The sequence below is a fragment of the Carassius auratus genome, chromosome 45 (genome assembly GCF_003368295.1).
Source record: "Carassius auratus strain Wakin chromosome 45, ASM336829v1, whole genome shotgun sequence".
Classification (NCBI taxonomy): Eukaryota; Metazoa; Chordata; class Actinopteri; order Cypriniformes; family Cyprinidae; genus Carassius; species Carassius auratus.
The window spans coordinates 13,265,426-13,287,042 of NC_039287.1; the positions used below are offsets into that span (position 1 = coordinate 13,265,426).

At 35.7% G+C, this 21,617-nt stretch overlaps 1 protein-coding gene across 2 annotated transcripts in view; it reads right to left on the bottom strand.

Moving 5' to 3' along the window:
- The window catches only part of LOC113063324 (circadian locomoter output cycles protein kaput), a 53,492-nt gene that overhangs the window by 21,812 nt on the left and 10,063 nt on the right, over positions 1–21,617 (bottom strand). The window contains exons 2-5 of one of the 2 annotated variants that reach the window (XM_026233635.1): positions 21,513–21,615; positions 3,191–3,252; positions 2,126–2,356; positions 1,144–1,236 (exon numbers count right to left, since the gene is read on the bottom strand). In XM_026233635.1, coding sequence (XP_026089420.1) covers positions 1,144–1,163 — 20 coding nt within the window. In that variant the 5' untranslated portion in view covers positions 1,164–1,236; positions 2,126–2,356; positions 3,191–3,252; positions 21,513–21,615. Of the gene's footprint in view, positions 1–1,143; positions 1,237–2,125; positions 2,357–3,190; positions 3,253–3,394; positions 4,064–21,512; positions 21,616–21,617 lie in introns of those variants that run through there. The other variant, XM_026233636.1, reaches the window with a different exon arrangement.

Genomic DNA, 21,617 nt, shown 5'->3' on the forward strand with positions numbered 1-21,617 from the left:
GATAGCGGGTAATATACAGTACGTAATAAACTACATACAGTTTATTTAATATGCAATTATTTCCTGCAACCGCCTATACTTTAGATTTTTATTAATAGTTCTATGATAATTACATGAATATTTAATATAGACACTAGTAGATGGGAAAAGAAAAACAAGTACTTCTAACCCCACATCAGAGCTTCATTCTCACATGCAGACTTTTTTTTTTTTTTTTTTTTACTCAAATCGATACAAACTGTCCGTTGTAGAAAAACACAGAAGTTATTCTGACAACACAAAGAATGCAATGCAGCATAAAGTACTGTAAAACAGTACTATAATGGACATTCAGAAATTTTTACTAATTAAAATGACATTGAAATGCATTAGAAATCAGCCTTTGTTCTGTCTAGCTATGTTGAACTGTGTCCTAAAGGGCCACGTAAAGCTCATGCACATGAGAGGATGTGCGGCTCTTAAAAAAGATAAAGAATTCACTGAATAAGGTAAGAGAATACAGACTGTGCAAGCACCATATGGTCCCTGTTTTCGACCGTAGGTGCCATCTCCAGTTACTTCACCTAGAAACCTTTGAGAGAGGAAAATGGAGCTGCTAACTCTATTCAGCATGGTAATAATTCAGAGATTAGCATGAAAAAATTCCACAATGGCCCAAGCTCACTGTCACTCAACAGGCCAGACCAATCAGAGAGCAGCCGGGTGCACTGAGGCTGGCCAGAGAGGGCATGCTTCATGTCCTTCCATTCACTGCAGTCACTACAGCAACTGGCCATGGGTGTGTTACATTTGCATGTTAAAGGGAAGGAAAGCTGTTTACGAACACAGATATTAAGATTGTTTAATATGATCCATCCGTCTCAGCTGCAATGCTTTCTGTGCATCTGCTGTAACTGTAACCATGGCAACGGTGTCGGGCAAAGGATGCTGTCATAAGGGTGTTGATTCCAAATCAACTCGGAATATAATTGAACAACAACAACAACAACAACAAAAAAACTGTCTGAAAATAATAATATGGAGATTTTTATTATTCATTTTCATTGTTGCGCTTGTGCTTTTCTAATAAGTGCTGGAGATTGTCGCTATTGTTAACAGAATCCATTCTACTCGGGACAGTTCGGGGTCTACCGAGAAACTTACCGGTCTATGCTGGAGGTCATTTTTGTAGTGTGTTCAGGGTCGCAGTTGTACAGAGGGGACCTTTAAGCGTGAGGTAGACATTTGTACATTAACCTGGGTAATAAGATGGAGAAAAAGAAAGAAAAAACACACGACAGCATTTATTTCATGCGATTTAAATTAGGCATGCTCTAAAAAAAACTAACAACTAAATATTATATGAATAAAACAATAATTTTACTTTACAAATCTACTGGTGTATTGGGGTTGTGATGATAAAGTAAATATAATATAATAAATCTAAAATATAATAAAATAAATAAATAAATGTAGAATAATGGATTATGGAGCTTTTTTTATTATTTCTTTTTTTAAATAAAGATAAAAACAGTAGAATACTGATATACATGAAATACATATTGAATTAGGGGTGCTCCGATCATGATCAGCCGATCGTTATGCACATTTCGTCAGTAAAGCCGGTTCTCTAATCATTTTCAGCATTTTTTGGCCCATCTTCTCAGTTAACAACGGCTCTGTGTAGTAACAGCTGCTCTATGTGAAATCACGCACCTGATGGAATTAACCGCTGATTAGAAAACCGGCTTTACTGACGAGATACGCATTAATGATCGGCCGATCGTGATCGGAGAACCCCTATATTGCATGGCATTTTTCAGGTATATAACAGCAGTATCAAAGTAAACAATCAGAATTTAAAAACTTAACCATACGATCTATTTTGTTGCATTTAGATGGCAAGGATTAAATTTAAAGGTCTAATATTTAATTTTTGTTCCATTTGTTTACATTCACATAAGAAAAAAATAACAATGTTTATAGCTGATAGAAAGGCTTAGCATTGTAGTGAAGTATGTTTTACTTTTGAAATCCACTGTAGTTACAATAATGCCCCGCTGCTGAAATTATTAAATTATAATGAAACAATGATGCATGAGGAATAAATACAGTAACTCACTAATTCATTCAAATATAAACTTACCGCCAGGCCTTGAGGAAGAGGAGAGGAGCTTGCCACAGGATTTATAGAATGAGGACAATTGTTGGTCAAGACAGAAGGTGTGTGTGAATATTAATGTTTTTGTGTGCAGGGTCAATCAATCAGAGAACTCTGAGGTCAAAGTAGAAAAGCCTGCAGTGGGTCCCTGTGGGGTGTATGTGCTTTCATCCGGGTGTGAGACTGGAGGCACCACATGTTAGCACTAGCCACCTCCTAAAAAACACAGAAACAATGATTACTTTCATTTATAAGTATGTTTAATATATACTCCTTAAGTAATTTTAACTTAACTTTGCAAAGCCTGACATATAAAATAAAAGTAAAAAAATAAAAATAAATAATAATAATAATAATAAATAAGATTAGAAAAATTACTAATTAAAAAAAGAAATAGATATTCTAAAAAAAGATATAGGAAAATATAGAGATTATACTTGAGGGTGAAAAATACCTCAATTTTATGTGAATTTTATAACAGAGCAAAATTATGCAATTTTGTGCAAATGCTGATGTAAGATGAAATGTAATGCAAATCAAGGTGATTTTTGTAGAATAGCAGACAACTTGCATAAAATACATATAAATATCAGTTGCCCCATTAATATGTCTTAGTAAGATGATATTTAAATACTCAAAATTCTATAATTGTAGGCTTGTTGTATCATATTTTATACTCGCATTTTAACATGATTAAAAAAACTAAACAAAAAACATTATGTAGCTATGTATAATCAAGTAGACTTAAGCTGCTTCAGTCCAGTAAGTGATCATTTTGAAATACTGCTAAAAATATAAGTTATTCTTACATTAGTCAGTAAATATTTAACAACAGAAAGACACATACAACATGACCAGAGGTTTTAGAAATGTACTGTACTGCATAAACTACCAATCAGATGACAGAAGACATGCAGTAGATTGTGTACAACAGGTTTTGATCATGTTAATAAAAGAGAGGTCTTAGAAATTTGTGTATCAAATATTGTAGTGATTTTTAGGACAACTGAATTGTAATGTATGAAATAATTTGGGAAGTAATAAACTCACTCATGTCATTATTTCTGTAATAGCAGCAATACTCCTGAACCACTGTAAATCTGCTCTTAAATCTGAAACAAACAGAAACAGAAATTAGTCACATAAAAAGCTGGCTGCAGAGAAAACGCTTCAATTACATTAGAGAAAATAATAATATATGATCTTAACTGGTACTAAGGAGATTATAACCAAATGAAAATAAAACAAAAATACCTGAATTCATAAAAGTGTTCAGGTTTCAAGATAAAAAACATCACTTTGACCTAGTAAGCCTGAGAAGGGTCATGACTTTAGAGACCCTAAGGTCATCTCAGTAAACAATCTGTAAAGAAAAAAAGAAAAACACTCTGCTATACCCAAAATGATGGCTTAACATTTTATGCTAGAACTAAAATTTCTGTCCATCCAAAAATAAACTATTCAGCCTACTACTAGATCTTTTACAAGGCCGCAGATGCTGTGATGTACTGTCAAGTCTGATAGACGACCTGGCAAGACTTTCCCCAAAGATAAGCATTTAGCAATGTAAAACCAGGACCGAAGTTCAGCTGTCTATAAGAACAGGACATCAACTTAAAAATAAAACCTGTGCCACAATTTACTCGCCCTCCCCCTCATTTTATATCTGTGACCTTTTCTTTTGTGGGACATAAAAGAAGGTATTTTGTTATGTTTGAACGGTTTTCATCTACATAATGAAAGTCAATGGGATCCAAATCAACAGTCTGGCCCCCTTTACATTTAGTTTTATTGTTTTTCAAAATGTTGTGCTTCACAGAAGAAAGAAGTCTGCGTATATTTATAGTGTTGTTTTGTATTAAATGTGTGCTTTGGGTGTTTGCATGAAAAAAATAAAATAATTTATTTGACATATTTCTAGAGGGAGTAATAAAAAAATATGCTATAAAATAAATAGAATTTATGGGCATCTCCATTCATGTAGGAGTGTGTGCATAAATAAATAAAGTAATTAATTAATTATTAATTTATTAATTAATTTTATTACATCATTAAAATAAGAATAGGCACAGTCTCTACGGGAAAACACCCAGCAAGAAGCGGTAAGAGTGAGCTGTTGTACTCTGACAAGTTGCAAGGCATGTCCAAGGAAGTGCACGTGTCATAAAGGCTTATCTATATATAGCAGTGGTGGTGTGGTATTGCCTTTACTCATATTAGCTTTCCATGTTCCAACAGGAAGACTGCAATGATCATTGAGCACCTTCTGAATAGAGATGACAGCATCCGGTTCTTTTCATCAAAGCAAGTTAGAAAGCTAAAAAATGTGATGTTTACATACAAATTTACACAACTTCACAAACAAGGGTAGCTGCTTTCACCCACTTTGGTCCTTTAAAACGTATGCAATCACGATAAAAGTTACCGGTAGGTCAAAGTGTGTGTGCTTATCAAGATTACTACTAACTCAGCTCACAGTCCGTCTATTGTGTTTTGATTAATACCCTCAAATATTTAACATTTAGGCTGTTTCTATGCATGGTTTGATTATCTGGTCTGAACCACAGTTTGATTTAATCCGATTTCCCTTGCGGATCTCATTTTACATTGAACTATTTAGGTCCAAACTCTTGATATTTCTATTTTTATCATCACTAAGACTTCGAGCAGCAGCTGATAATCACTGTAAATAGTTAACAACTCAGAATCAGAAGAGAGCAGATTCACTGTTTTTGAAATATGATTACCCATATCAAAACGAGTGTTTTGATTTTGATTTTATTTTGATTTGAAAATATAATTATATAGAAGCCTCACCAAGCTATCTGGGATCGCTATACAAGAATTCACACGAACCTCACATATAAGATTTAATACGAAGCATATTGTAAAATAAGTGAAATAGAAAATTTAAAAATAAAAATACAACAACGTGACACCAATTTTATTTTTTTTTGTCATACTTCAGAGAAAAGCCTTCAGTCATTCACAAACCACCTGCACTCATTAGCACTCATAAAATACAGCCTAATGGTAGAACACATTAAGGTCTTTGTCATCCTGCCAGAAACAGTTGGTCATTTTTGCTTACAAGCTTGTACTTCATGGGCATTTCAATGGTCTATAAAAATAAGAAATGATAACAGCCAGGAGATTAGCTGATAGGTCATGCTAGCTTCTAGCATTAGGCTAACATGATTTGAGCAACAGTTCTGGCACCAGCTCATTCTCATATGACATCCACACATGAAAGATTGTACAACGGAAGCTTAAAGGGACAGTTGACAAAAATGAAAAGTCTGTCATCATTTACTGACCCTCAAGTTGTTCTAAACCTGCTTGAGCTTCGTTCTTCTGTTGAACGTTAAATGAAACATTCTGAAGAATGTGTTACAGATTGCAGTTTCTAGAATGCAGTTTCTTGTCCACATTGACTGCCATAGTATGGAGAAAAAAAATGGAAATCGGGGTACTATCCCTTTACAAACATTTTGATTTTGAATCTTATTTTGACTGCAGTTTCACCTTTTTCTTCAAATAGAACAAAATACATCTTTTTTTTTTAACACTTATTAAAATGTACGTTAAACAACATCTATATTCAGAATACAGCCACATTATTTGTTTAAACAATTTTATATTGTGGCAATTGCTTCCCATGGTACCTTTTTGATGCATTGTGGGAACATGCAGATTTGGTTTCACATTAAATATCAGTTAAATATGTATCTAAAACATTGTTTATGTAACTTTTAACACACATTATTTTCAAAATACAGGATAAAAATATGCAAAGATTTTATGAAATATTGGTATTTAAAGTTTATTTCAACTAATGTAAAGTCGAGGTGTGAAGACCAGATAAAAACAACTGTGCTAAGGATAGTAATGATGGAAATCTAGTTTTCACATTCTTAATTTTACCATGAGTGTCTTGTCACATGTCTGGACCTCAGGTCACGCCACGCTGCACACCAGCTATGTACAGTACCCCTACTGATCACAACGTGTGACTACTGACCCAGACAACACACACAAAGAAAATATACAACACACCAACACAGCTCAGACTCAACTCAACTCAGCCACTTCTGCAACACCGAGGACAAAGAAAGAGAATGCCGCCACAAACAGCTGCAAACAAGCACCAAGACCAGATACAATAAATGAACAGAATCTTAAATTAAGAGAGGGTAAATGAAAGGAGACAAAACTGTAAAAAAAAATCAGTGACATTTACGGTAAAACTTTACCGTTAAAAATATGGCAGCAACATTTTAGGTTTTACAGACGTAAATTCACAACAAAAAAAAGCATATTTCATTCACTGATGTAATCATAATAAACCAACTAATATCTATTTTGAACCATTTTAATGCACTGATAACTATCAAAAACAGGTGGTGAGGAGAAAGTCACATGAGAGCTGAAGTATATATATATATATATATATATATATATATATATATATATATATATATATATATATATATATATATATACACACACACACACACACACACACACACACACACACATACACACACACACACACACACACGTACACATACACATCTCGAAGGTGCACAGTTTTTTTTTTTTCCAATGAAAAAACTAAATATTAAGTGTCGTACAGGGAATTCTGGGAGTGTCAATTAGGGATGGGCGATATATCTCATGCGATTGTCATGCGCATTTCGTCAGTAAAGCCAGTAAGCTACACAATATCATGTTCACTATCGAAGGTGATTCATCTGCGATAATGAACGTGATATTGCGTAGCTTGTCAGTGATCTATGGCTCTGTCTGTTAAATGCCATTCCATTTGAAAGCAGGTGATGGCGATTTACTGCTAATCAGGTAACTGGCTTTACTAACGAAATGCATGTGACAATCGCATGTAGGGCTGTTACGGTGGTTGATTTTTACCACCGCGGTAGTCATGTACCAACAACCGCCGGTGGCACGGTGTTGATAAAAAAAAAAAAAAATTATATATATATTTATTTATTTATTTATATATGTATAAATATATAAGTGTCTAAATTTGCTCGTTAAAGAAGGCGATAACTTTTTTTAATTTTAACATATTCAAAATATTTACAGTAGGAGCGGGGATGACCACCCAGTCCTCTGTCTCTTTTTCTTCATGACAAGAAGTGAATTTATTCAGTCGCAGAATGACTGAAGAGGAGACACGCGCTCCACTTCACTTTATTATCAGGTGCAAGTTAAGCGAGCGCGGACGGTCCTGTGCTCAAAGTCGCCGGTGCGTGCTTCCTTTGTGCATATCCTTTCATATCAAACTGCGAAATAAACTATGTGCAAGTAGTGTCGTGGTCAGTTAAATAAATATCAAAGAAACAATGCATTTAAACAAGAAAGTAGCCTAAATAAGAAAGTTAAATACACCCTGTCTAACGAATGCGAGCGACGCAGCTCGACAAAATACTCATAATCAGTGATGCTACACTGGATGCAGCACAACACAACATGATAAATCCCCTGTCCGGTCTGTGACGTACGGACACAGAGTTCAAATGTCCTGACAGACATTTGACACTAGACAGACAGACTAAACCTGTCGCAACGCAGTGGTGTTGCGTCCGGTTTACTTTTCCGTCACCAAGCAAGCTCAGTAACTCCTCATCTGCACACGCTCTCTTTGAAATAGAAATCGTTGCCATATTTCTTGTTACCATCTTTTATTTGATCGCTGTCTCGTTTGTATTTGGCCAGTTTGGAGAAAGCCTCACCAAACCTGACCAGCCAGCGTTTGCGATCACGAGAACTTGTGCAAACGCTGATGGGTGACATGAATACAGAATACTCCAGATCGGTGATGTGGTATTTGCTTTCCCAACAAGATCCATCGCCCAACACTAAATTAATTTGCTGAATGCATAAAATGTATTTTCCTGCGCTCAAATCTGTCAATCTAAAGGAAACGCTGTGTTTGAGGTAATTTGTTAATTACCATAGACTTAGAATTTGCAACTATTACAGTTATTAAACTTATATACAAAACTTTGTATTATACTTTGTGACGTCACGTGCACTACTGCCGGTGGCAGTAGACAACCGCAGTAGCAACCGACCACCGCGGTGACGCGGTCGTCAGGGCAAGCGTCACAGCCCTAATCGCATGCGATATATCGCCCATCCCTAGTGTCAATTTACATTTTTTCACAGTAAATTATACAATGACTTTCTTTTTCACTTCCATAAACCATAATTTTCACAGTATTTTACTTAATAAAATTAATAAAAACCAATTAACAGGTTTTTACATTCTTAGTGTTTTACTGTTAAAATTACAAGAATTTTTTACAGTGACATTTCTATTAAATATACGTAATAAACATACACTACCACACTACCATTCAAAAGTCTGGGGTCAGTAAAATGTTTTTTAATCAAAAGTGACAGCAGAAAAGACATTTCTAATGTTACAAAATATTTCAAATTAATTATGTTTTAACTTTTTATTAATTAAAGAAACCTAAAAAAATAAATAAAAATGTATCGTAGTTTACACACAAAACTCTTAATAAATCTAGATATCAGTAGCACACAGATTGCTATGCTACCAAAAGCATTAAAAACACCCCTGTAAAACATCAAAAGGAATTTATAGGAAATCCGTCGGGATTTTAAAACACCTACGGCTCCTCCTGCAATTTCCTTTGACTGTCCAAAAACAAAACAAAATTCCAATACAATACAAGTCTGATAAAATCACACAATAAACAATAAGATAGGAATTAAAAATAAACACACACCCCCAGTTTAAATAATAATAATACTGTATTTTTCTTTATAAACTTTGAATAAACAAAAAAGGATCTAAATGGGAATTCTGTTAAAGGATTTAAACAAAAAAATAAAATTTTCTAGCACATACTCCAAAATATTATTATTAGAGTATTATGAGCAGCAATACAGTAAATTATCCTTGTAGAATAACAAAAGGAATTGAAAGGAAATATGCCAGGATTATTCTTTTAGCTGTCCTGGGGTGAGACACAATTCCCAAAATAATACAAGTAGGGTTTGTACTCTACAAAGATTACCCAATATCCTGGACTCTAAGAATAAAAAGGATCCTGTGGCAATTTAAGTTCATCCAGGGCTATCATTTTGGATTTCAATGGAATCACTTAGGATTAAAACTTCTGGCAGGAATACTCAAAATAGTATTCAGGACTGTTTGACAAGGAACAAAAAAAAAATCCTGTCAGATTTCACTGAAATTCCTTTTGATGTTCTTGATGTTGCGCACTGAAGATTTTCTGGCTTTTAGATGCTTTCCAGATATCCAGACAGAGTAACAATATTACTTGAGTGTTAGATCTACAAGGAAAAAGAACTGCTTCACTACAAGGAGCTGTAGAGAAGAGGAATCCTCTGACACAGAGCCATAAATAATCCTCAACACATTTCTAAATACAACACCAGGAATCCCAAGGAATTCTCGGAAATAGGAGGAAACATAAAAACAAATTGAAATAGAAGGTGGGGGAAAAGGGCATATGTGTAGAGAGAGAGGTGACAGAGGAGTGGAAAGGGAGGACAGAGTCAAATATTTTCAGTTCACTGAGACATGGAGTCAATTTGGCAAAAGATTTGACAAAAAAGCAAGGCATGAAAAGCCTTGAAGAAGGGTTCGACCGAGAAAAAAAGGATAAGAAGGCATTCAATGAGGAAAAAAGAATAAAATGAGACATAAAAGCAAAAGAGTGAAAGAAAGAGGAAGTAAGGCAGTCCCCAGCATTTCCTGTAGAGTGGTTGTGGCATTAACAGTAGGCTGAGCAATGGTTTTGTAACTGTGGTGTCAGTACATGCTTCACTGACATGCTGACCCAGTGACCTACTTTTGCTTCCCTCGCTCACTCGTTCTCTCTTCCACTGCGACTTAATCACAGCTCAACAGGCAGCCGCAGCTGCAGCCAATCACGCGGCGGGCTGAGCCACCACACGCTCGCTTTCAGCAAATCAGGAGCAGCTCACCACAAACTAATGGCAGCCAACAACACGCCGAGGAAGAAATAAAAGGTGTTTTCAGCCAATCAAACACAGAGTCTACAAACTCTCAACTACTCAACCACAAACATGATATAGCGTCAAAGAGTATAAGACCAAGAAGGGAAGGAAAACATGAGAAACAGCAGAAGGAAACAAGCTAACAAAACCAAATCTTTCAAACTTCTTCTCTTGCAGAGAGTGACACTTAACTTTTCAGCCAAAACAGATCTGCCTAAAGCACTATATTAAAAACAGAAAACAAGCACATGACAAACAAACAAATTCTTCCTCCGCTCTCTCGCCACACTCAAACAAATGAGGTTTCTTTCTCACACACACCCACAACTACCCTTAGGTGCTCGGCACGCAATAGCATGGCCTGTTTCTAGAATATTTTCACAGTTGCCCATATCTTGAATTGTATTAGTACAAAAAACAGTCACAGATGGACAATATACAACTGTGAAAAAAGCATATTAGGATTCCACTGCACTGTCATCTGCCCTTTTTGACTCTCAAGGGGACCTATTGTGTCGTTCCAAACCTGTTAGCTTTGTTTCTTGTGTAAAACACAAAAGGAGATATTTATACACATCCAAGCTGCTCATATTCCATTCCATGTTCGCCAGTCATTTTTAATGTACTGTAAAAATGTAAAAATACTTTTACACTTTAAATTCCTGTAGCTCAAAGCATTGCACTGCCAATGTCAAGATCGAGAGTTCTGGTCATTTATGCATGAACTGATAAAATGTATAGTCTCCTAAAAGAGTGTTACAAAAACAAACACTTCAGGTTTTAGAGTGTCACTAAAAAGACTCGAGTTAACGACCCTCGTAGATTGACGAGTAGGGGTGGTTAATCTGTCTGATTTCCCGATTCGATTCGATTACGATTACTGAAGTCCCGATTCGATTACAGTCGATTTTCGATTATTAACGATTCTCGATTAACGATTATTGATTTTCCATTTCACAACAGTAAGTAGTTAACAAACTGTGTAAATCATTACTAATAAATGGTAGAAACAAACCGAATGCATGTAGCAGTTGGGATTTTCAGTTTACTACATGCAGCAGGCACTCTGATTCCATGTATGGGGCACATATATATTATTCATATGACACACAAACACAAGTAGACAATACCTTTTTAGTTCAAAATCTATGCCCCGTGTCACATCGCCTCTGCTTCTGCTATGAGCAGCGCGGCCAGATCTGCCTCGCGCACGCGCCGAGTGTGCACAGCTCGGACTACTGTCAGGGTCATTGCGACTCCCCACCTTGCCTCCTAACTGTCCTATGAATATTTCGACCTCGTCTAACATACCCAGAGGCATTAGACAAAGTTTCCACTACAATACTGTCACCGCGATTGCGGAGAGGTGCGGTCAGAAGACAAATATACATGTCTAGCGCGGAAAAAATCTCCCGCTTCGTCCCCGCAACACTAACACGCCTGCTAATTTCGCAATGAACTCTCCGACCCTTGCAAACACTGTTCACACCTCTGACATTTGGCAAAGGACCATTTACATTGGGCAAAGGATTCACCGTTTGTGCTTGGTGTACTTTCACTTTCAATATCACCGTCATCTTCTGGATACAGATATTCCCCTTCAGAATCAGTGTCCGCGAATAGAAGTCCCAACACTTCATTGATGGTTTATTGAAGCTTTATTGATGCCATTAGATAATAATAAAAATAATAATGATAATAATAATAATCTAATGCCAATACTCGCTGACGTTGCCAACATTGGTCAGATAAAATGGCTCACTCTCACACTAGCTCCGCTTTTTTTTTCGCACTGATTCAATGCCCTCTCGAAGATTTTGTCAAGGAGCATTACGTTTTTTTGAGTCAGAGATTAAGTATTACATGTCTGCTATCTGGTGCAGGGGAGGTCGCGTGAAATTTGACACCCTATTTGACAAAATCGGCCGTTTTATTCAGTGCCGCATCTTGTCGAGTAAACTCGACCATGGCGCCAAGAGGGTTAGAGCTCCTGCCATGAAAACCAAAATAAATCCACACGCTTGCTTTGAGCCCAGATGGAGCTGGGTGGTTCGGTTGGTTGCTCGCTCCTGGTTTTTCCATTTTACACACCTGTTCTGGCTGCTTGCTAACTGGAACTGGGCGCGTTCGTGACGTTCAACTCCCGGTATAATTTTTTTTACAAAATAAAATAATGCAAAAAAAATAAAAAAAATAAAAAAATCGATTTTTGAAAATTTAATAATCGATTCATACTCGTCCATAACATACTCGCGATTAATCAATAATCGATTTTTTTCACCACCCCTATTGACGAGTATAAATCCTTCAAGCTCACTTAAAACTTGTATACATATTTTGATCATTAAATGTACAATAGACCAAATGGCACTGAAAAAAAAAAAGAAAATAACTCAAGAAAAAGTGAATGATAAAGCTCAAGAGATGTCACATGATTCTGAATACACGGACAAAACAAAACAAAAAATATTCCAAATGCATAAAAACTATGCAAATGTGATGCCCAATGACATGTATTGCAATGTGTATTAGAAGACAGTATCAGTCTTTTTTCACGGAAGAAATACAGTCATACATGTTTGTAAAACATTTTTAATTGAGTGATTCCTAATCAGTCAAATAATTTTTCTATAAACTCTCTGAAAAATGCCTCACTGCAACACAAAGTTAAGTCTCCCACCCACATCACTCGCTTTATCCTTGAAGTCTCACGGTTAACCAAACATGGCTTTTGCTGTTCTCTTCCAATCCACATTCAAGTTTTTCCACCACAGAGTCTGATTTCCATTTTTAATAAATTCATGCAAGGTGCCTACACATTCTCACTCTCGTTTTCCTCTTCTCTCCCTCAGATCGAGTTTCTACAGGCTTTGTGCGCGCGCGTGTGTTTTCTCAGATGTAGGTCAGTAAAGCTCTGAGGATGTGAGTCACTCCAGCATGGATCTCCGGTGGAGCTCTGCATGCACGGAGACGCCAGCATGACAACGGTGCCCATCGGCAATGCCATAGCAACCACTCGCACCAAGCGGGGTAAAAATAGATGTGCTGAATTCCACCACCGCAGAGTCTCCCTCTCATATTTTCTCTCTCAGCATTTTCTCCATTCCTCAAGCAGCAATCGACACAATCGTCTGTAAATGCTCTTCAAAAGAGAGCTTCTTCAGTATTTGCTTAACTTACGGTAAATAAATGAATCTCAAAAATACAACACACATCCAGCTGACACGTATATATTGGATAAATGTATACTTATCCTCACAAAAATACGTAAGCAGCTTGAAAAAAATGATTCATGTGCACTGAAAAGGATGAGGAATCCCTTATGGCCAAATATGCAGCACAGTGATGCCATGCTTGGGTTTCCATTTATAAACGTGCTCTTCTCACATCAACTCTGCTTTCCCTGTAAACAAGTAATTACTTTTTTCTATCGGCAGATTTGCATGTTATCTATAAGTATAATTACCTTACAGATAACATGGGTTAAATTGTCAACACGGTGCCGTATGTAAACCATAATTCTCCTTATCCACAAATGACTTCACTCCCTTTTAAGTCTGGAAATGCAAGGGATTACTCACTTGGTGCAAACCCTATTCATATGTCACACCTCTGGACATGAGCTGAAATAGAAGGCATTTAACTGGGAAAGCTCTCTTCTCAGGCCATAAACAGTTTAATATAGCTTAACTCACACAAAACGCAACGAACCCAAAACTGGGAAAAATGTACATTCGAAAAGAAATGAAAAAAAGAAGTTGATTTTTTTAATGTCTTTAATTATTTTTATTTACCACAGTCTTCAATAACAAAAAGTCAATAACTACAATTATACATATTTTTGATGTGAACTACAAATGTTTGAGAAAGTCAAAATGTGATGCACCTGTAATTTTTGCCAACAATTTCAATTATTGGAGCACAACTCACTATTAAATTGTTGCTTATTAGCATGCATATTACTAGTATATTGGTGGTTTCTTAGTACTTATAATGTGCATATCAATACCTTAATCTGTATAACAATATTCTAATCTAGATCCCCTTACCCTACCCAATACCTAGACATAATAGCTACAACTACCTCACTTACCATCAATTAGTAGTAATCAGGAATTTATTAAGGGGAAAAATCTTAGTTAATAGTGAATATGTACATTAAGTGTAATATATATATACATACACACACACACACACACACATACACACACATAAAGTGTACACAGGAAAAAAAAAATATAAAAAGGGAATGGAGAGCATATCTGCCACAACACATCTACCTAAAAAAAGGTGTGCTCACAGTGCAAACAAACATACGCTGAAGCCTTTAGATTCAACAGGTTCAACAGTTGCAACGCCTTAACATTATGAGAAGAAAATATGACAGATGTACCTATACTGGCTTATTTTACCTAGCCTTATTCTTATCAGATCAAACATAATTGAATGCATCTTGAATAGTCTTGGAATCAAATTAAGAACCAAAATCAAATTCAATCACGAGGTGCCTAAAGATTCTGACCTGCATGAAAAGTAGTCTATAGCCTAGACTTACATTAAACCGACAGCTATCATACAGAGAGTTTTCACAATCATGTTGATGCGTGTGGCTGCTGAAATGATGATGATAGTGACAGAGCAAAAGTGGCACTTCAGAGACAGGCTGGGATTGCCGTCTGTGTCAAATGCTCTCACAGGTGAGGGCAGGGATGACTGCAACACTGTTACCATGACGATCAGTCCATAAGGAACCACAGTCGACATTTAAAACCAGCCACGGCTTTGATGCACACAAAGGGACATGAGGACCAGCACAAACATAGACCAATTTTAGCAAAAAAACATGCACATACTCTATAATCCAAATCAAAACAGCAAAATATGCTCATCATTCAAACACACTGACGACTGAAACACTACTGGAAGAGATAAAAGAGAGCTGACACAGACCGTTTAAAAAGAAACATACTAACACACATTTACTGGAGGGAAATCACACTTATCCTCCTACAGCAATAAACACAGACAGACAGACAAATGTCATGGGGACAGTGAAGTGATGAGATGGTTTAGTAGATGCAAGAAGTAAACAAACACGTCTATCTAATGAGTTCTCTAATATCCAAACACAGCGGAGAGGTGTTTATATAAACCGTGCCAACATTTAAGCATAAAAGTATGCACTGTCATACCCCGAAACCGCTAAAACTTTGGTTTGTTGGGTTATGGAAAAAATTGGTGGGTTGTGATCCAAAAAGTCTGTTCTAAATGAGTCCAGAAAAACAAACTCAAACTAAACACACTGCGTATTGTATAGATGGAAAATTAAATATATTAGTACATATTGCTATATACACTCATCGGCCACTTTATTAGGTCACCTGTTCAATTGCTTGGTAACACAAATTGCTAATCAGCCAATCACATAGCAGCAACTCAATGCATTTAGGCATCTAGATTTGATGAAGACAACCTGCTCAAGTTCAAACCGATTGAGTACCAATTGAGCATTGTTTATACGCCACAGCGTACCAGAGTATTGCTGCGGACCATGTCTATCCCTTTATGACTACAGTGTACCCATCTTCTGATGGCTACTTCCAGCAGGATAATGCACCATGTCACAAAGCTCAAAACATCTGAGACTGGTTTCTTGAACATGACGATGAGTTCACGTTACTCAAATGGCCTCCACAGTCACCAGATCTCAACCCAATAGAGCATCTTTGGGATGTGGTGGAACGGGAGATTCACATCATGGATGTGCAGCCGACAAATCTGCAGCAACTGTCATGATACTATCATGTTAATATGGACCAGAATCTCTGAGGATTGTTTCCAATACTTTATTGAATCTATGCCATGAATAATTAAGTAAGTTCTGAAGGCAAAAGGGGGTCCAACCTGGTACTAACAAGGTTTACCTAATAAAGTTGCCAGTGAGCGCTGTCTGAAACATGCCTCTCCGTTGTGTGCAAGTACTGAATCAAGTTATCCTTTGCCTGTTCTTGTGCTGGAACTGTTTAAAATTACTTGAGTGTGTAAGCAAGTACAAATGATAAACTTTCACTTATGGTTCAATTTTGCAATTAATCTACAGATCACATGCATGCTGAACCCTGGGGCCTGGTCCATACGGATCATGGATTAACTACGATATGTTCAACCCCTAAAAACCCTTAATAAAATTGAGCAAATCTAAAAAAAATGAATACCCATTTTTCTGCTGTATATTATAATGCTGTCTAGCCTAAATTTACTTGTAGCATTTAAAATGACTTACTCAGTTTTATAATGTTTTTATTTTTGTTTACTAGTAAATTAATTTTAATATCAGTCATTTATTGGCCACAGCATGAAAATAACATGAAAATTACTATTGGCTTATTGGTGGTTATTTGTATTTATATATATATATATATATATATATATATATATATATATATATATATATATATATATATATATATATATATATATATATATTTTTTTTTTTTTTTTTTTTTATTGTCTGAAAAGTTAATTTGTCAAAATTAGTCAGATTAGACCAGTGTTGTGTGAAATGCCCTATTCCATAAAGAATATTAACAAAACTATGAAAGGTAAAAGAAAATCCAACCTCTAAAAATAAAATACCCCAAAGTACAAACAGGTAAATCGTTTTACTCAATACAGTTCAGTGAGAGGTTAAGAGAGACAAACCCAGAAGCAGTGAGGGCATTATTACAGATGTGTTTCGTAAGAAAACTTTAAAGGATCGAATGTTTGATAAGCACTCTTTAATAACATGAGGAACACACATTAAACTGTGTCAGGTCATTCTGACTACTTTGAAATTTCATGTTTACTTCAATGGGTTACCTGCTGTTTCTTTGTGATATTTTTGTGAAAAGTACTAGCAAATTCTGAATAAGAAATTTTTTCAGGGCTGACTGATGATGATGAAGGCACATTCTGGATGCACTATTAATGGTCGGAGAATAAAATAAAATAAATAGTTGCTGGACTTTTTCAAACTTAAAAAAAGTCAATTGTTTTTCACAATCAGGTATGGCAGTTATTTCCAACTATTTGTGGCCATCCCTAATCTCTGTGTCAATTATCTGTCCTGCACATGATAATCACCAAGTAAAGGTAATTTGTGTTACTTCCAGGACACTTTTTTCAGATTTCCCAGGGTAAGAGTACTTTCTGTGAGCTTGCAGTCATTCTCAAGCCTGTGTGCTGCATGGATCTCACAAAAGCGCCCATTGTTAGCATGATGTCCAGCAGATTGCAGACAGGAAAAAGTCTGAGCAATACTGCTTTCCACTGGCAGGGCCTCACAACGCAGCTGGCAGGGGACCCCACAGTGGATTTGCTGTTGCCATTGGTCTGGTCTTTCAGAGAAACGGCGAGGAGCCAACTGCTGGCCCTGAGTGGCCAAGTGCCCAGCCGTGATCCCAGCCAGAGGGAGGCAGAGAGCACGGAAGAATGGAACGAAGATTAGAGCCAAAATAAAGTGGCTTATAAAGATGTCAAAACTGCTCATTAAAGCAGATATGCTTGAACTAACAGAGAAGATCTGGATTGGTTTATGCAGGTGATACATTGATTGCGGTGTATGAGCATATGGACTGGCATACTATGGAAAGATAATGTCTCCAAAACAGAACTGAAAACAGGTTTCTCAAGCACTCCTCCCATTGGTCGGTCAAAGAGATCGTCACGCCATTGGTTGAGAAATGTAGCATCCAGCAGGTTGGGATGCTCAAAATAAATTGTAATGTTTTGATATTGCCACAGAGTCAATGTATACATTTTTCAGGGAGGTCAACCTACTTATATATTATTATATAAAAAAGGGCAAAGGAATATTCTAGGTTCTGCAAATTAAGCTCAATCAGCAGCAGTTGTTCAAAAATGCTGATTATCACAAATTTAATATTGATTCCTCCCTCATTTTCTAAAAAAAAAAAAATAAAAATAAAAAATAATATATATATATATATATATATATATATATATATATATATATATATATATATATATATATATATATATATATATATATATATATATATATATATATATATATATATATATATATATAATTGCATTGTGAAGTACCTATAATGGAAGTGGAGGTGAATGGGGCCAATTTTTGGATGATTTAAAAGCAGAAATATGAGGCTTATAATTTTAGATAATTTTTTTTTTGTAATTGAAATAAAGAGGAAATAAAATAAATATTAGTTTTTTTTATTTATATATAAAAACTTAAAAACCTGAAAATAATAACTGTCGCTTTGACAACTAACTGAAATAAGTCCTACACATTTGTACAAATAAATACATCTGAATAAAAAAAGTAAATTACTAAAACATTTTTAAATTAAAATTAAAACTAGGAACATAACAATAAAACTATGAATAAATACTTTAATTGTTCATAAATAAACACTGGTACGTGCATTAGACATAGTGTGAAAGCGTTTGCAGGCCTCACGTGTGAACCTGTTTGCTGATTTACTGTTGAGCTCACGTGAGCCTCTCCCAGTCTAAAGGTGGCTGATTGTGTCCACAGGTCAAACACAGACAAACATCCTATTTCCTCTCCCTTACTCACCTGTTACGCCTGCATGACTCAGAACACGGACACATCTGAACATTCATGTGAATACATAAATAATAGGCGCCATGGAGGAGCTGAATAATCCACTAATCATTCATTAATACCTTATTTAACTCATTAAGATCAAGCAAAATAATAAATGCTACACAAATCAACTACTAACCCAAGCATTTAAGCACACAACAAGCACCAGAGTGAATGTTATGATCCATTATCATGCCCTCCTCCCACCTTTCTCTAACTATGGCATAAACACACCCCATGTAATATCCTATATATACACATGCCATGATTACTCATCTATCTATAAATATACAATTAGCTTCCTTAAAACCTGTAGTAAACAAATAATTAAAAACAACCAGTAGAACTACAATTGGAAGACATAAAAGTAAGCAAACATAATTGAATCGCCTGAAATGTCAAACGATAGGATTTTCTGTGTTTGGGCATTAATTGGTAACTGTCACAAGCTTTTACCTTCCATAAAGAAATTACATTTAAAAGTAGACTTGTTTTTACACACACACACACACACACACACACACACACACACACACACACACACACACACATATATATATACATAGATAGATAGATAGATAGATAGATAGATAGATAGATAGATAGATAGATAGATAGATAGATAGATAGATAGATAGATAGATAGATAGATAGATAGATAGATTGATAGATAGATAGATAGATATAGAAATACAACAGAACTACACTTCAACAATTTACCAGATACAGTGTTATATTAACACATAATTAATCATAATTTAGCAGTTGGAAAGCATCACTGACATAATATATTTCCTGAAGACATGCACATTTAGGGGCTGTTTAAACAGAATGTGTTTCTGAATTTGAAATAATAAATAAGAACTTAGCTCTTATTACTGTATTTGGTTGTATTTATTTGTCTATTTTTATTCACTTAAATCTTTTTTTTTTTTTCATTTAATTTTTAATTTATATTATATAAATATTATATATATATATATATTATATAAATATTATATTTTTTCATTTAATTTTTAATTTATTCACTTATTACCAAATTTTAAAATCTACCAAATCTAAACCTACAAAAAAACAAGTCTGATAACCAACATTTTTCCCCCCACAGTCATCAGAACTGTTTGGAGAAACGTTAACACATTATATACATGGGCTACACTTACATGATGCGTAAATATCTTGCGAAAAGTCTTTAGTGGCCAGAAAATAAAATTAGCATACAGAATAACAGCTGACATGAAGGCCTGTCGTCAGCAAAGCCATGCCATCCTTGGAGAGAAAAAAAATTTTTTTTGCGGGTCTTAAAAATGACACACTGCATTTTTATGGAGGGCAGGAGATTTCTGCCGAGTCATACGGCCTCTCCAATTCCTCGCTTTTCTTTAGTACACAATCACCTCTTTTCCCCCTAACGAGAGAACAACAAAGAGATGAGTGTGACGTGAGGTGGTTTGAAGCCTAGACACTGAGATCACTGGAAACAGCGAGTCGGGGGAGTGTGTGTATGTGGGATCTCCAGGGAAGTTTTTCCTCACTTCTGAATCCCCAATCAGTCATGTAGCCTGCAGCCACATCCAGCCATATGAAAATACAGAAGCAGTGCTTAGTGCTACACACATCACTTACAAATGCAAGCATTGTATCTTCATGCAAATTACACTGCAGGGCTGAGGAAAAAAAAAAAAAACACAAACCAGCTGTGCAAAATCTGAATAACAATGAGGAAGCAGTCCTACTACAGCAGCACTGGAATGTAAATGGCCTTTATACCATTTACCGTTTCCTTAAAGATTAATTAAGCACACTAACCACATGGAGTTACAGGGATTTTTTTGGAGAGCTCTAATAGCATTTTTGCTGCTTGTTTAATTTAGCTCATTATTTTTTTTCTTTTTTTGCTTTGCATTTTGCACTTTTAATTGAACTGTGTGCAATCAAATACAATTTATAAAATTGATACTTAACTAATGTTACAAAAGATTTCTATTGGACTCTTTTTGGACTCTTTCTATTGGACACTTTCTATTATTGTATTTAATTCATTTCACTGCAATGAGCTGCACACACATAGAGCTGCAGAAGACGAGGTTTATTTTGGATTGTCATGCACTAGTTCCAATCCCTCTGTCAACGGTCTCTATGATGGAAAAAACTGAACAAATATATATCTATATATTCCCTAAAAATCTCTATAGCTCTGCACTTTAGTTACAGACTGCAGTTGCCATTCTCTTTGAAAAGCAAACAGTGTATACATACATACAGTACATACATAAATACATAAAACCAAGTAAATATATCCTCCTCACAAATCAACGATGTTTCATCTCTCTCCAGTTCAGCCAATTGTGGTTTCATCTCTGGGGCTTGCAGGTTATTAAGCTATTAAGTGACTCAGACCTCAGCAAGATTGGATGCAGTCAACAAGAAAATCACAACATTGTCATAAGCACACAGGCCATCATATTATAATTACAAGATGAAGGTGACACAAAATGACTATGGAGCCATTCGCACAGGACATGTGAATTACTTTTAACATGCCATGGATGTGATGAAATGGCCAAAAACAACTATTATCATTCTAATGTTTAACTCCATTACCTGCCACAATAATGTCCTTGAATTGTGTTCATTCTGCGGACCGTCAAACGTAAAAAATAAAAAAATAATAACTTTTCACCATCTTACCTTCTTTATGTTGGGAAGGTTGCAGAAGGGCTTCTGTGGACTGTCATTGAGCGCTTTACTTCCAAACAAAAAAAAAACCTCAAACCCAATGGTGATGGAAACCCT